The sequence below is a fragment of the Citrus clementina genome, unplaced genomic scaffold (genome assembly GCF_000493195.1).
Source record: "Citrus clementina cultivar Clemenules unplaced genomic scaffold, Citrus_clementina_v1.0 scaffold_6, whole genome shotgun sequence".
NCBI classification, from domain to species: Eukaryota; Viridiplantae; Streptophyta; class Magnoliopsida; order Sapindales; family Rutaceae; genus Citrus; species Citrus x clementina.
Window position 1 is genome coordinate 23,691,522 of NW_006262139.1, and position 16,999 is coordinate 23,708,520.

Consider the following 16,999-nt stretch of genomic DNA (forward strand, 5'->3'; position numbering starts at 1 on the left):
TAAGTTTGAGAAAAATGTGATGAGATTGAAGATTCATTTCTTTGGATTTTAGCATAGGAAGGTTAAAAACAAAAGGAAAAAAAAAGAAAAAAAAAGAGAGGACTTAAAATGTGTCTTATATGCATGAGAATAAATCACAAGTTAAGGGTCTTCAATTTGTCATTATTAAACATTGTCTGCGAGTTTTGCATCCTATATAAGGCACAATTATTATAACAATTACAAATTAGATTTTCCTAAGTTACAATTAATGTAACTTATAAATTACCTAAAACATGCATAAATGAGTATAACGATAGTGAGACCCATTTGATTTTTGTACTGTTTTAGGTGGGTTGTAACTTACGTTAATTATAAATTTAAAACATAAAGGTTGTATTCCAACATTCTATGTGTCACTCATTGATAGTTGTGATTGAAAAATTGACAACAATGTGATTTATAAGAGTTATAGATAAGTGGCATATCGTTTTTTATCTCATAATATATATCATATAAATCTATGTTATGATCATTAATTGTGCTAATTGAATAAATTGGAGTACAAGTTATTCCACCATAAAGATATATTAATAAAATATAATTGAAAGTTTAAAATATTGATAATTATAGATTAGTACTATATACATTTGAGTGAAAATTCAAACATTCATGAAAATGACATCTTCTTTAGCGACTGATTGAATAATTTAATATATGCTCACATTTGTGTAAATTATACAAAATTAGGAAAATAATTTCAACTTTCAAGATTCCACAATTTCAAGTTCAGCTTCAGTTCCTATTATTTAAAACCAATCGGTTTCAACTCGGTTCAGTTCTAAACCAAAACCAACCATTAAATGCCCACCCCTTAAATTTTCAAGATTCCTCAGTTTCGGCTTCATCTTGTGCCCACCAAACCCATCACTCTCTGTCAATCCATTCGGACCAAACGGGCCCAAATTTCATTCAGACCCAATCCAATCAAATTAAGCAAAATTAGGCCCGATCCATTAAACCTCAAGTGGGCCTGTCTATTTTTGAAAATAAATTAAAAACCATTATTTTCTCTTCCAGTAAGCAACCAATTTTTTTTTTTTCTTTAAAAGGGAATTAGGTGGGGGCATGTTTTTCGTTTATTTATCAAACTCCTCTAGCTCTCGACTTAGTCAAATCAAAAACGAATCTTTTTTAATAATGGAACCTGATAATAAACCTAAATAATAATCTCTTGCTAGTTTCTAAATGATTTTATTCATTTGATTAATGATAATAATCATTACTAATTCATTAGCCACCGACTCCCCAGTCCGCCCATGTTGCCACATTTTATTTTAGCATATTAATTCATCTTTTTAAATTTATTTTTAAAAAGTTACTTATAAATGAAAAAAGTATCATTTATGATCTTACCATTTTATCGTCTATTTTTTGCCATAAAGGAAGAAAATAAAACAAATTAAGCGAAGAAAGGAGGGCCAGTCACATAATTTCAGAAGTTGACTTTCTTGCCTGGGCTGCCGCTGCATGTTTTTCAAAAATATTTTTAAAAAATGTGGCAGAAAAATAAAAAAAAACCCGGCTTTCTTATTACACAGCGATTGAGTTTGAGTCCTTCATCAGATTCATTCACATGGCAATGAAGACAGGCAACTGAACGAACGTTATTGGGCATCTGAACAATAATAGCAATGAAGCTTATGAGTTGATTAAAAAAGTTTCACTTTTTTTTCCGATGAGCAAGAATAAAAATGGGTGGCTGGAGAAATTGGTATCAAGAGTTGGTGAATTCGAAGCCATTATTCTTGACGATCTACACAACTGTGATTGTGGGAATCGTTTTTTCATCGTTTTATGTCTTCTCCGCTGTTTACTCTCCTTCCTCTGCCAGCGCCAACTGGTTCTCTTCTCCTCCTTCTATTTCACGTATGTGTTCTTTTTTTCTTTTTTTTCCCCTTGGTTTCTTGTTTGTTTTTAAGATGGACCCAGATGATTTTTTTATTCTCTTGCATGAATTTCAAGTTTGCATGTTATATTTTGATACATTTTAGTAAATGCTTATATGTTGATTTTTTATTTATTTTTCTGCTTAAGATTCGCCTTTGATCATTAAATGCGACAGTAATGTAAAATTTTCACGAGTTGATCATAAACTGGCTCGAAGTTTTGACTTCTATTGTGGCATGTGAGGTTGACTTTTGAAGTGAGGTTGTATATGTTATTAGTGATTCAGTGGCTATTTATGTGATCAAATTTGATTTTTGTTGATGTCGTGATGCTGTGTATTCTGGTATTTAAGCATGCTAACTAGTAGCTCTTCGGCTAACAAACCACGTAGATAAGCACTATTTGTAGTTTTCACATCATGACTATTTGCTAGCATTTTTGCCTTACTTTTATTGAGGTTGTTCCTTTTAATGGATCCTGTCTCAATGTATTGAAATTGTCCTGCTTTTTTTTGCCATCTCATCCTCTATCTGATTAATTTGTCTCCATATCCATGCACAGATTCTCCAGTTGCAGCTTCTTCTTACATTAATGTAGCGCCTAACTTTTCCCCAACACTGAAAGTGAGTGCAATTCCACGTCCCCGGCCTCAGTCTAGAAGCAAACAGGTGAAACCTATATGGGAGGTTCCACAAACCAAAAGATTGCCATCTCTGAAGTCTTTTCAACTGACAAAAGAACTGGTTGAGCAAAGGGTACAAGATAATATTATAATAATGACTTTTGGGAACTATGCATTCATGGATTTTATCCTGAATTGGGTTCGCCGCTTAACGGATTTGGGGCTTTCCAATATTTTGGTTGGTAAGTTGTCTTCTGGGAAGTCTAACCTTGTAGTTTCTACTCACTATCCTAGTAAATGTCATTCAAAATCGAATTTGAAATCGGACTTGCAACTTTTTTACAGGTGCTCTGGACACCAAGCTGGTGAAGGCTTTATATTGGAAAGGAGTTCCTGTCTTTGATATGGGTAGCCATATGAGCACAATGGATGTAGGCTGGGGTTCACCAACCTTTCACAAAATGGGGAGAGAAAAAGCTATTTTGATAGATTCAGTCCTTCCTTTCGGTTTTGAGCTCTTGATGTGCGATACAGATATGGTCTGGTTGAAGGTACCATTCCATGCCTGTTGATAGTTTCATTTGGTTTCAAGTCCTTCTTTTCATATTTTGATTGATTCATGCCCTATTGCTTAATAAGTATATTTAAAGTCAATAGCTTTTATGGACATTTTTATTATTTCCATGTTTTTGTTTCATCAGTTTATTCAGTAGGTTATTGCTGAAACTTTTATTTTTTCTGTGACAGAATCCACTCCCGTATTTTGCTCGGTACCCTGATGCAGATATCTTAACTTCAAGTGATCAAGTTGTACCCACAGTTGTTGATGATAGGTTGGACATCTGGCAACAAGGTAAAGATTATATATCAGTGATTTTACTCTTTAGTCCAAATTTTTGTTTATACCCTTTAGTCTAACTTTCTCTCTAGTCACTACTTACAATAATGGTGGGCTTGGTTATGTTTATATCAATCAATTGGGCTATCAGGCACTTTATTGATTATGGTAATGCCACACCTCAGTTGTGTCAAAGATTCAGTGACAGTATTTGTCTCACCTTGACAGTTGGCGCTGCTTACAATGTGGGAATTTTTCACTGGCGACCAACAGAGTCTGCAAAGAAATTTGCTAAAGAATGGAAAGAAATGATTCTAGCTGATGACAAGATATGGGATCAAAATGGATTTAATGATCTTATACGCAGGCAGTTAGGGCCATCTGTTTCAGAGGACAGTGAACTTGTATATGCTTATGATGGAAATTTGAAGTTGGGAGTTCTACCTGCAAGTATATTTTGTAGCGGGCATACTTATTTTGTCCAGGTTGGTTATATATATTAGTTCTTTATGATTCCTGGAGTTTATTCATTCTGTTTTATAATGGATTCAGGATTTTTGAGTCCTTTCTTATATTCTTCTGAGTAATAATGAATCAAACTTACTGCAAAATTATGTCAGGATTTCTGAAATTCCTAATGCTATATTGTCAGGCCATGTATAAACAACTGAGATTGGAGCCATATGCAGTACATACAACATTCCAGTATGCAGGCACTGAGGGAAAGCGTCATCGACTGCGAGAAGCCATGGTTTTTTATGATCCACCAGAATATTATGATACACCAGGTAATACTGTCCCAATGTTTTATGTTGGGGCTCTTCTTGTTTTAAGTTGATCTACATTCCAATTAATTGTTTCTTCTGTACTTCATCTGTCCAGTTTATGATTTGCAGGTCATTAGTACCAATTGATTCTCTACTAAGTTATCAATCCTTCTCAATCCTAGATGTCTGTAAAGATGCTTTTTTGGATGCTTATGTACTTTTTTCTCCATCTAATATAAACCCCAGCCAATCCTTTTGTGAGCAGGATCTGATCCCAAGACCAGTTTTGTACTGCCCCAAGAGATCAAAATAGAACAACTAATATCCTACAAGTACAGAACCATTTCTGCATATTGATATTTATGTTGATAATGGTCTGGGATGCTTCACTGTATTGATCCAATTTGAACCTTTTACTTCTTTGTTACTTATGCAGCTGGCCTTTCTCATCCTAACTACTATTTCTTTCCATCAAATATTTCCACAACCTATGTGACCTTAATTTGTAATGGCGGACATACGGATGTGTGTATCTATGGATCCCCTTTTAAAAAAAAAAAATTAATTTGAAATTTCATCTTTTAAAAAATATTTTGTTTCAAGAACATGACTGCAATATAATTTCTTTGGGGATCTTATGCAGGAGGTTTCTTGTCATTTAAGCCATTTATCCCAAAGAGTTTGTTGCTAGATGGAAAGCATGATCTGGAATCTCACTTTGCTCTTGTTAATTACCAAGTATGCGTGCATATTCCCCTAATTGTTCTGTCTTCTTGCAATTGTTGAGATAGTCATGTCACACATTATAATTTTTGTTATCAATCTCTTTTTTTTTTTTTCTCTTTTTCAGATGAAACAAATAAGGACAGCACTGGCTATTGCTTCAGTGTTGAATCGCACGTTGGTGAGAACAACTGAAATATTTATATGTTTCCTTTTGTTGATTGTTTGAGGATTAGACTTTTTCCAGGGAAAAATTCTTAACTATTTTTTGCTTTTACATTGACATACCTAAGAGTCTAACTTTACAGCAATCACTCTGAAAAGAATAACGTAAAATTAGTATCTGGAGTTAGATGATCAGCTATTTCAATGTATTACAAATCTTTTTGCCTGTGAGGCACTTGGTAGAAAGTAATGGCAATGGCAAAAGAATAGCTCTTAAACATGAAATATCATTTTGATTGTGAGCCATTAGACTCAATGGCTATTCAACAAGTTGCCCATATGATGATCACAGATACAGTAATGCATTAATAATGCATGGTTGATTGAACTTCCAAGTTTCTTTTTCCACCATTTATGAGATTTGGATTTAATTCACTTTTTTGTTATTTTATGTGTGTTTTAGGTCATGCCACCCCTATGGTGTAGGTTGGATAGATTATGGTTTCCACATCCTGGAGTCTTGGAGGGTACTATGACTAGACAACCTTTTCTCTGCCCTTTGGACCATGTATTTGAGGTAGTTATATTTCTGTTGAAGCTGATTGTTAGACCTGTATAGAGACTAATTACACTTGTACAATTATAAGTCATGAAAAAATTGACTTTATTCGCTTATCGAGTTTCGAAAAATAAGCGATATTTTTCTACTTTCTACCTTTATTTCGTATTGATTGCCTCACAACTCTTGAGAAATATGCATTGCAGGTAAATGTCATGCTGCAGCAACTTCCAGAGGATGAATATGGCCCTGGCATTGGTTTCAGAGAGTACTCCTTTATGGACAATCCATCGGTGCCTAAACAGGTAATGGATACCAGCTTCATGTGGATGAGAGATTCACCTTTTGATTACTGTCATGTAATGGAGCTTTCTATGATGTTTGTTTCAGGTGAAAGAGTCTCGGCTTGAAGTTCAGCTTTGTGATGACACCTTAATAGATTGTCAGGCATCAAGCAATACATCTTCACCGGGAATACTTAGGTTTCCACGGCATAGCAGTGAAGAAACGGTATTCTAGATCTTATACTTTTTGTGCCTTTCTATCATTTCTAACATTGATACATGGTCATAGTTGAACAAACATATGTTGAAATAGAACTTTCTGCTTAAAAGCTGGGTCTGATTTTTCGATCGCTGGCAAAGAAGGGAAGTTGTTTGGGTACAGCTCTAGTTTTACATTCTCTATCATTTCTAGGATCTAATTGTTGGTTAAAGTTGATTTTCTAATATGCCTGTGTTAGCATTTATTCTTCGGTACTTTCTCAGTTTTAGTTAGACCACTAAGCTGTAAGAATATATAAGTTGTTCAACTTGCTATATAACAATCTGAGGATGCTGAATGTTACTTTCAATGTGCAGTTCAAGACAGTTTTCTCCTCATTCAAGGATGTGAAAGTCATTAATTTCTCTTCAATGAAAAATGCTTTCCTTAATTTCACTGACAAGGCAAGTTCATTTCTTCCCCTTGTTGATTTCATAATATCATTTGGAAATGAAAGCACTTTCTTCTTATCATATGCTGAAACAATGTGCAATATCTACTTAGACAAGAGAAGAGAGATTCAGGAGACGCGTCAAACGGTATGTCGGCATATGGTGCTGCGTGGACAGCCACACTCCCGGACACATTTATTATGACATGTACTGGGACGAGAAACCTGATTGGAAACCTATACCTCCCCAGACTCCAGGGGATGATCATCCGCCATGGTGAGGCCTAACATGAAAGTGGTTATTTACAGAATTTACTATCGGATAAGAGAGGAGGAAAGACATTCCACAACTGGTTAATTTGAATTTGTAAATGGGAAGAGGGTTGTATCATCATCTTCAGACCTTTTTTTTTTTTTGGCGGGGGTTAAAATTCTTTCTTTAAACAGAGAAAGCCAGATTTATTCTATTTTTTTCTTTTTCATTTCTCCTTTTTCGTGTAACAGTTCAAAATTTGACTTCATTTGAATTAGCAGCAAAGCAAACAGAAGAAATTCAACTTCGGCTCTTTCTTTGTATCAATATTATAACCCTTTCTAAGTTATTCATAATTGGTTTTCACTCTATCACCTGGCATACTGACATTAAAACTCATCTTTGTTTTCTTGTGAATGGACTTTGCTAGTATAGAGGTATGTAAGGTATCTGGACTTTTTTTTTTTTTTTGAATACTGATTAATCATCAGATTACTGCATTATACAGATATTTACAACAACTGGTATTGTAGCAGAGATATTATACTGATATTTACAATCAGATATACATAATTGGGATTTATATTATGACATTGAAATTCTATGAAGTATATGCCCAAACAAATAACCACTCACAGGAGAGGGAGAGGGATGCACATACTCCACTTGCATTGCACAAAGGAGAAGGATTTTTTAGAAATATGAAGAACATTTAGCCCCCACAATATTTTTGTAGGGGCTAGCAGCCCACCACTTCGGCCTTGGCCGAAGTGGCAAGGTATCTGGACTTAAAATAACTAATAAGAGAGTTGAAGTCGAAGCTGAATGTATATGATAGTCACTTGCTCTAGTAGGCCAGGTGTTTGATTACGGCCGATGCTCTTTGGTGCCTCGAAGATAGGGTTATATTTGTAATTCCAATGGTTATGCTTAATTTTGTGAAGTGTAGCGGTACTTAATATATACGAACTACTCGTTCACTTGATTCCAGGGTATATATTAACTTGCCTCCTCAAGGAAAAAAAGGAAGTATATTATCTTGCAATTTTGCAAAGTGACTGTCTTGCAATAGATGCAACGAATGGGAATAAGAGCAAGCAAGCAGCGGGGGGGTGTGGAGGGCATGCTAAGACTGAGACAGTCTCTGTTCCTCTCTTCACAATTTTTATGTTTTACGTGCACTTTCAAAGCAACTAACTATCTCTTTTACAGCGCTCATAATAAACGCAAAAATCCCATTTCACCCTTCACTTCATCTAGTCTCATCTCCAAAACTTATAGCTTATGTGCGCTCCATTCAACTGATTTTTCGACCTTTTATCAAGCGTTTGATAAAATGCCACAGAGAAATCAACAATGCAATAGCAGCGACATTTACTTTGTTCTTGATCTTCTTAAATCCTCGAAAGCAAGACTTGATGTTGTGTCGGTCGTAACTATCCATTGCTTGGCCCTTAAGAGAGGTTTTCTTGCCCACTTGCCAACTTCCACCTCTCTCCTTGCAGCTTACTCCAATGTCAGTTATTTTGAGTCTTCGTTGGCTTTGTTTTATGAAACTTGTAATAAAGATGTGGTCACTTGGAACGCTATGATCACTGCTTGTGTTGGGAATCGGTGTGTTGTTATGGGTTTGCATTTCTTTGGTGAGATGGTTGAAGAGGGAATTAGGTTTGATTCTACAACTCTTTTGATTGTTGTGTCAGCCTTAACTCAAATGAATTGCTTGAAACAAGGAAGGGTTGCTCACTGTTTGAGCATAAAGGCTGGGATGATTGCAGATTCTAGTCTATGTAACGTATTTGTGAACATGTATGCAAAATGTGGTGACTTGAACTCTTCAGAGTGTACCTTTTCAGGTATGCATTGTGCAGACACAGTGTCTTGGAATACAATAATGAGTGGTTGTCTTCATAACAATTATCCTGAGAAGTGCTTGTTATACTTTAGAGAAATGGGTTGGTCTGGAGAACAAGCGGATAATGTGAGTTTGTCATCTGCTGTTGCAGCGTCTGCTTGTCTTGGGGAGTTGAGTTATGGTAAAGTCATTCATGCATTGGGGATTAAGTTGGGGTATGAAGACAGCCCTTATGTTTCAGTAACCAATTCACTCATTTCGATGTATTCTCAATGTGGAGATATTGAGGCTGCGGAGAGGGCATTTTGGGGAATGACATGTAAGGATGTTGTTTCATGGAACGCACTAATAGATGGATTTGCTTTGAACGGAAAATTTGAAGAAGCATTTGATCTTCTGCATGAAATGCAATTGATGAGGTCTGTTGAACCTGATATAGCAACTGTAGTTACTCTGATTTCACTTTGTGCAGACTCACTGCTGCTGAGAGAAGGAAGAAGTGTTCATGGATATGCAATTCGTAGACTGTTGGGTTATGATCTGTTAATGATGAACAGCCTGATGGACTTCTACTCAAAATCCAACAGTCTATCTAAGGCTGAACTCTTGTTCAATGCCATAGCTCCGATGAACGACTTGGTCTCATGGAATTCAATGATCTCTGGGTATAGTCAAAACAGTCATTCAGAAAAAGCTCAAAGATTATTCAAGGAAATGCTGTATCTTTGTTCACAGTTCAGCTTTTCAACTTTGCTAGCTATTCTTCCATCTTGTAATTCCCCTGAATCCCTTGAGTTTGGTAAATCAATTCACTGTTGGCAGTTGAAATTGGGATTTTCAAACAATACTATTGGAGTTAATGCCCTCATGCACATGTATATAAATTGTGGAGACTTGGTGGCTGCTTTCTCATTGCTGCAGAGAATTTCTCACAACTCAGATACTTCTTGTTGGAATATAGTAATTGTCACTTGCACGCAGAATGGCCATTTTCAAGAAGCCATTAAAACTTTTAAATCAATGACACAGCTACAAAATGCCAGCCCTGACTCAGTAACCCTTGTCAATGTCATATCAGCATGTGGAAATCTTGAGCTGGCCTTTGAAGGGAAATCCCTTCATGGGCTTGCTCTAAAATCTTTGATGGGGTTGGATACTCGCGTACAGAATGCACTAATCACCATGTACGGTAGGTGCAGGGACATTAAGAGTGCTAGCACAGTATTTGAATCATGTTACAATTGCAATTTATGTACATGGAATTGCATGATATCTGCTTTTTCTCAGAATAAGGCTGAAGTAAGAGCCCTTGAACTATTTCGTCACCTTGAGTTTGAACCGAATGAGATCAGCATAGTGAGCATTCTCTCTGCTTGCACTCAACTAGGAGTTCTAAGACATGGAAAACAAATTCATGGTCACGTGTTTCACCTGGGATTTCAGGAGAACTCTTTTATATCTTCAGCTCTTCTTGATATGTACAGCAACTGTGGAAGATTGGACATTGCTTGCCAAATCTTTAAAAATTCAAAGGATAAATCTAATGCAGCTTGGAGCTCTATGATTTCAGCATATGGGTACCACGGCAAAGGCTGGGAAGCCATTGAACTTTTTCATGAAATGTGCAATTCTGGAATTAGACCAACAAAAAGCAGTGTCATTAGCCTTTTGTCAGCTTGTAGCCATTCAGGTCTTGTGGATGAAGGTCTACAGTATTACAACAATATGCTGGAGGAATATGACGTACGACCTGAAACTGAGCATCATGTGTGCATCGTTGATATGCTGGGGCGATCTGGCAAGCTCCAAGAAGCCTATGAATTTATTAAGAATTTGCCAATACAACCTAAGCCTGGAGTTTGGGGAGCCATGCTGAGTGCCTGCAGCCACCATGGAGATACCAAGATGGGTAAACAAGTTGCGGAACTTCTTTTCAAACTGGAACCTGAAAATGTTGGGTACTACATTTCCTTGTCGAATATGTATGTCGCATTAGGGAGATGGAAAGACGCAGTGGAAATAAGGGAAATAATTGAGGAAAAGAAGTTGCGAAAAACAGCAGGTTACAGTCTTATTGATGTGGGTTTTGGGTGAAGATTGGAAAGTTTTCACTTTTCACTTTCAGATGGCACGATTGTGTGTACATTTATATTTTCACGTTTGTACCCGAAATCAATGAAGACCGGGCTTTTCATCTTCAAAAGAAAAACAAGGATTTTACAATTCCATCAGTACCCAATTCCAGAGCTCTGACTTCACATACAAGAAAGATATCGGGTTTACAAACAAATTGGCAAAAGTGGGAAAAGAGAGAGGAACTGATTGGCAATAATTTTTTTTAATTTTCTTTTCTTTTTTGGAAAAAAAATATCACTTAGAATTATTTAGGTAAAAGTAAAACGGGTGAAACTGTCAGATATTTCAATTCAAAAATTACAAAGACAAGCTCCCCTGCTCATTAACCCTAGTGTCCCAGTGTTGTCGTACCTCTTTAACTCTAAAATGACTTTTCCAGATTCGCTCGCCTAATACCATAATAAAAAAAATGGTGAAAACACAAAAGCCTAATAAAGCAAAAATTTAACTAGAGCTTCATTAGTATATGGCACAAAAACTCATTTCAAACATTTTTTGGGCAAAAGGACCTTGGATGCCATCGCCTCATTCTATGCCTGCATCGATGCCATCAACTTTTGCAGAACCACCAACTGCACAAATTTGAAACCCGAGTCAATCTCTGGGGTGCCTCCCAAAAGTACATTCAGATATCAGCAGGCAGAACCAAATCAACTAAACCTGGAAATTATTATTTTAATCATCCAGGTAATAGTATGACCCAGCAGCTTTTTGATCCCTGTCCTTAGTGGAGTCCAATTTGTTGATTCTCGGTCGGAAATTTGTTGGATCCCGCCTAAATGTTATATCTAGATGCTGCACGAGGCGCAACAAAACATAACAGTGAGTACTAGATATGCAGGCATAAAGATGAGTGGGAGAAACACAGTACAGAATATAGCAAGTTAGTATTATGGAATGTTTCATAAGCAAAGCCAAAATGTTATGTCTATAAGCTGCACGAGGTGCAACAAAACATAAAAGTGAGTACTAGATATGCAGGCATAAAGATGAGTGGGAGAAACAGAGTACAGAATATAGCAAGTTAGTATTATTGAATGTTTCATAAGCAAAGCCAAAAATATATAAAAGAGCAAAAGTAATTTGTGAAACTTACGGATAAGAAAAGATTCATTCCAGTCAACAATGATTGAGGAGCATTTGCAACACAATCCACTGACGGCTGTCCCTCATACACAATAACTCTATCCGCCAGATAAGTAGCCATTATAAAATCATGCTCGACGACAAATGCTGTTTTCTTCGCATGAAGGATAAACCTCTTAATGACTTTTGCAGCAACAATACGCTGCTCAGAATCGAGATATGCACTAGGTTCATCAATTAAATAAATGTCCGCTGGCTGCATGAAAAGCAAATGCACCATTAGACTAGATCAATATAACAAAAAGTGCTTACATTACTTGAATTTACACATCAAGCATCACTAGGATTCTAGAGACTTGTTGATGTAAAGGAAACCAATATTAAAATCTAGTTTCATAATCCCTTTTAAACCAAATTCATCTAGAAACTTTTTCCATACACCATCGCATTGGCCAACAATTTACATGATGAAAGAAAACATGTGGCAATACAATATCTCACATGCTTAATGCAAACATGATCATTACTACTCTATGCATTCTCAGACATGAAGCTGTGTGGAAGTTTTCTTTACATAGAAGGACATTTGAAAGTTGTAGAAGAGCAGAAAGTAGCAATAAAACGATGGAACCTCATTTAACAGGTTTCGAGCTACAAATAACAGACACAGAAATTTAGAACCACCACCACATTATACATGCTTTACGTAAACATGATCACTATTCTATGCACTCTCGAACATGAAGCTGTGTCAAAGTTTTCTTTACATAGAAGGATATTTGAAAGTTGTATAAGAGCAGAAAGTAGCAGTAAAACAATGGAACTTCATTTAACAGGTTTCAAGCAACAAATAACAGGCATAAAAATTTGGAACCACCACCACATTACACATATCTCCATTCAAATATGATTCTCTGGCAGTATCCAACCAGGATCTTCGACCAGTTTTTTTTTTCCCCCCTTCCCGTTGACATCTATTAAGTTGGTAAAATTTACCTTGCCAAGGCAGAGGCATAGCGCAACTCTCTGCAATTCTCCACCAGAAAGATTCACAACTTCTTGATCCATCAATTGTTCAATGAGAAGAGGCTTCATCACATCTGACACAAACTGCGGATGAGTATATGAATCACGTATTTTTTGGTGAAGCAAGTGTCTGACTGTAGACTGAAATTTGGGACTGATCTTCTGAGGTTTGTACGAGACATTAAACTCAGGTATCTCCACGTCAGAATCTTCCACAGAATCAGGTTTCAATAGACCAGCCTAAAGATTTAGCCAACAAAATTGATTACTCAACTAGGTCAACAAGATGGAATTCATGAGAACTTAAGCAGCTACACAGCAAAAAGAAAATAAAATTAATGAAACCAAACAATACCAGCATTCTGATGAAGGTTGTCTTCCCTGTCCCATTCTCTCCCAACATCACAATTATCTGGGAGTCGGTAAATTCACCCTCAACCACCTTAAGCTTAAAATTTCCCTGCGTCTTAACCATGGTGGGGTACTTGTATCGTGCATATGTCTCAATCTCCTCAGCACTTTCTTGTGGAGTCTCAGCGACCTACAGAAAGCAAACATGTAAATGACAAAGAACGTCTGCAATAGGAATACAGAGAACCACAAAACAACAGGTGTACCCTGAATGTTAAAGATTCATCACGAAAACGTAGGTTTTCGGTTGGTACAAATCCAGCCAAGAAAATATTGATTCCTTCTCGAACAGAGAAAGGAAGAGTAACAACGCCATAAGCACCAGGCTTCCCATATAAGCAGCAAATGAAATCTGACAGGTAATCAAGGACGCTAAGATCATGCTCCACAACAATCACATAGCTGAAACACAAAGTGTAGTCAGTGTAATTAATCATTAAAATATCAAAATCAAGAAAATTTGTTGAAAAATAAGAAATCGAATATATAACCTATTAGGCCTGAGTAAAGATCGGACAACTTGGGCCGCTTTCAGCCTCTGTTTAACATCAAGATAACTTGAAGGTTCATCAAACATATATATCTCTGCATTCTGTACAGCAACAACAGCAATGGCAAATCTCTGAAGCTCTCCACCAGATAAATCCCCAACATTACGGTCTATGACTTGATTCAGGTCAAGATCCGCGCAAAGATCCGCCTTCATATCTCTTTCGTCTTTTTGGTCAAGCACCTGCCCCACATTGCCTTGAACTGCTTTTGGAATGTGATCAACATACTGAGGCTTTATAATAGCCTATTAAATTCAAAATATATCATCAGTAGAGGGATCGGCAGTGATAAAACAGTCATAGAGGGAATCAAGAAGGTACCTAATTATGACAGAAATTTTAGCTGTATGCATAAATTACTTACAAATTTTAGTGGGAACAAAAGTAAATGACCAAGCACGAGTAAATAAATCACAAATTTCGGCCTTCATATCTATTTTTGCTGCTCTTGCTTAATCGGAGATATTGAACCACACAACTAAAATAAAACCATCTTGAAGTAATAGAGTAACATCAAATTAATGTGACAAGGTAACCTCAAAACATAGGTAAAAGAAAATGTACCTTCAAATTATCTTCCAGAATACGAGTAAAATAATTTTGCAGCTCAGATCCACGAAAGTAGGTCAAAATTTCCTGCCAATCAGGAGGGTTCTGCAAAAACAAAAACTCAAACAATGTATATCACATGCAGAAAATGCAGAAATTAAAGAGCAATTAGAGATAAGATATGTCAGTGTATTACATTGAAACGACCCAAATTTGGTTTCAGCTTCCCAGCCAAAATCTTAAGTGCAGTTGATTTCCCAATACCATTTGTTCCAACTAAGCCAAGAACTTGCCCAGGCCTCGGTACAGGCAACCTGTATCAATTTTTCCCAGCCATCTCAAAACAAATAAAAAAAATATCGTACCATTTTCAAAGGGGAAAAAAAGAAGACGTGAAGTAACCTATGTAATTTGAAAGTATTGGGGCCATATCGATGAGTTGTATCCTTATCCAAATCCTTTGGCAAGTTGATGATCTGAATTGCTTCAAATGGACATTTCTGCAACAGAAGATCAAATTGACAACCAAAATTCATAAACTGCAAGTAAAATAAATAAAAAATAAAAAAAAGAGAGAAGTACAGAACCAAATTTTATGTACAAACCTTAACACAGATACCACATCCAATGCACAACTCCTCAGAGATAAAGGCAATCTTAGCTGCAGGAGTAACCTCAATACACAACTTCCCTGTAGATTTTTCCATAATAAAGGATAAGAGAAACAAATACTTATGCACCATACACAAAAAATACACTACAAATAACACAAAATTTTCGGAAAAAACTATTTGGCTGATTGCCTGAAATCAAATAACACACAAAAAATCCTATCAACTAAATTCTAACAATCATCGGAGAATGGTCAAAGTTACTAGCTTTAGTAATCCCTGAACACCCAGATACCGATTATAACAAAAAAAAACACATTAAAACGCATTGGATCGATCAAAACTCACCGGTTTTGACAACGGGACAACTCTTCTTACACTCCTGACGACACTTCTTGGGCTTGCATCTATCAGAACTAACAATAGCTATACGCGTCAATCGGTCCGACATCTTCTCTCTAAGCGACACAAATTTCGATTTGGAAAAAAAAAAGACAAATTATTTATTTATTACATTAAAAAAAAAAAGAACCGAATATAAAGATCGAGAAGAAATTAAAGAGGAAACGGAAGTACCTTTGAAACGGACGAGAGACGTGTGCTGAGAACGCTCTCTGTGGATTGTGAAAGCGTTGGGCACACGCAGAGCAATAGCAACACAGAATTTCTCTTTAGTTAAGTGTTAGGGTTTCTTTTTCTTTTCATTTTGTTTTTAATTTCTTCAATATCAGTTTTGCTTGTGTGCGAGTGACACGTTTGATCAATTAAATGGGCCGGGTCTTACTGGGCCTAGGATCTCGATCCATTGTGAGAGAAAGAGATAACAACATTAGGTCCCTAATTTCTTAAGTTTTCGTAAATAAGGCCATAGTGTTTTATTTCTGTCAAATAGATCCAGGGCTACTTTAATGATGAAAGTACCCTTCCAATTTTGAATATTGTCATTCGAGGTGTAAATTTGGCCATGCCAACCGAGCACGAAAATTTTGGCCCCATTTTTTTTTTCATATGCGTGACGCTATTCGGCAGTTGGCACCCCTTCATTATTCTTATAAAATCTCTTTTTAAATAAAATTATATTTAAAGATAAATACCAATTTAATATATATAGATTTTTTTAATAAATTACTTACATTCATAATTCTATTCCTATCTAGTCAAAATAAATTGAACAAATTTAAAATAATCTATTATTCTTTCCTATTTCTTATTGATTGATATTTTTTTTCTTAACGTGTGTTCAAATTATAGTTTAAAATATACGTGATTTAAGTCAATTATTGACATTTTAAAATTATTCACTGAAAAAACTTTTTAATTTGTGTGTAGAGTAACAATAAGATTATAAAATAAAATAAAAATAGCAAAATACTAATTTGAATTTTAACAATAAAAATATAAATTAAAAATAAATGAAAAAAATGTTTTATTAGGAGATAGAGGGGTGCCAGTAGTCTAACTCTTTTCATATTCTACTCATGTTGAACTTATATTTTTAAGAGGCATGCTAGACATGACCCATAGTCCATTAACATTATAGTGTGTCTAATTTCCAGATTAGGGAATCTAGAATCAAAATCACCAACAACATTTACTTGACAAAATAAGAGTTGGAATCGGAATCAAAATTATAGGACCCACCGTAAATTTGGATTAAAGAATGAGAGATTGATTCTCGGGGGGGGGGGGGTGGGAATTAGTGTCCCATTCCTTGGAGTGTCAATTTTGCCCCCATTGAAATTATGATATTTCATCAATACCCTCTTCATCATATTCATCTTCGTCTCACGACAATCGAGCCTTACCGCGATTTCTAACAAAAAATATAAGCCTCATCACACAATTTTCGTCATCTTTGTCTTCACCATTTACGATCCAGCAACAACAACCATCGCCGATGATGATAATGACTATGTTGCGGTCGCTGATGATGATATTCAATTTGTTGCTGCCATTGACGATGATGATTTTGATTATCATAATA

The 16,999-nt window shown here is 36.0% G+C and overlaps 3 protein-coding genes across 4 annotated transcripts; 2 read left to right on the forward strand and 1 right to left on the reverse strand.

The window, feature by feature from the left end:
• The first annotated feature begins 1,420 nt into the window (after positions 1-1,420).
• On the forward strand, positions 1,421-7,136 carry LOC18040026 (arabinosyltransferase XEG113). The gene is made up of 13 exons (XM_006430833.2): positions 1,421-1,908; positions 2,491-2,793; positions 2,897-3,102; positions 3,299-3,404; positions 3,618-3,874; positions 4,042-4,177; positions 4,800-4,894; positions 5,007-5,060; positions 5,508-5,621; positions 5,810-5,908; positions 5,994-6,113; positions 6,464-6,550; positions 6,651-7,136. The coding sequence occupies exons 1-13, from the start codon at positions 1,734-1,736 to the stop codon at positions 6,816-6,818; spliced, it is 1,920 nt and encodes a 639-aa protein (XP_006430896.1). The 5' UTR covers positions 1,421-1,733; the 3' UTR covers positions 6,819-7,136.
• A 767-nt stretch (positions 7,137-7,903) lies between these two features.
• Positions 7,904-10,841, forward strand: LOC18038597 (pentatricopeptide repeat-containing protein At4g19220, mitochondrial). The gene has a single exon (XM_006430834.2). It carries the CDS (start codon positions 7,914-7,916, stop codon positions 10,737-10,739), a length of 2,826 nt encoding a protein of 941 aa, XP_006430897.2. The 5' UTR covers positions 7,904-7,913; the 3' UTR covers positions 10,740-10,841.
• A 118-nt stretch (positions 10,842-10,959) lies between these two features.
• Positions 10,960-15,736, reverse strand: LOC18038598 (ABC transporter E family member 2). Of its 2 annotated transcripts, XM_006430836.2 has the most exons (13): positions 15,592-15,736; positions 15,364-15,473; positions 15,010-15,095; positions 14,807-14,904; positions 14,601-14,718; positions 14,420-14,509; positions 13,796-14,100; positions 13,511-13,706; positions 13,249-13,434; positions 12,864-13,133; positions 11,878-12,123; positions 11,442-11,576; positions 10,961-11,353 (listed from the first exon to the last, which is right to left on the reverse strand). In XM_006430836.2, exons 2-12 carry the CDS (start codon positions 15,464-15,466, stop codon positions 11,457-11,459), a joined length of 1,818 nt encoding a protein of 605 aa, XP_006430899.1. In that variant the 5' UTR covers positions 15,467-15,473; positions 15,592-15,736; the 3' UTR covers positions 10,961-11,353; positions 11,442-11,456. The 2 variants fall into 2 exon arrangements, with proteins under 2 accessions (XP_006430900.1, XP_006430899.1); XM_006430837.2 differs by having other exon boundaries at positions 10,960-11,576; positions 15,592-15,678.
• Positions 15,737-16,999: the final 1,263 nt, after the last annotated feature.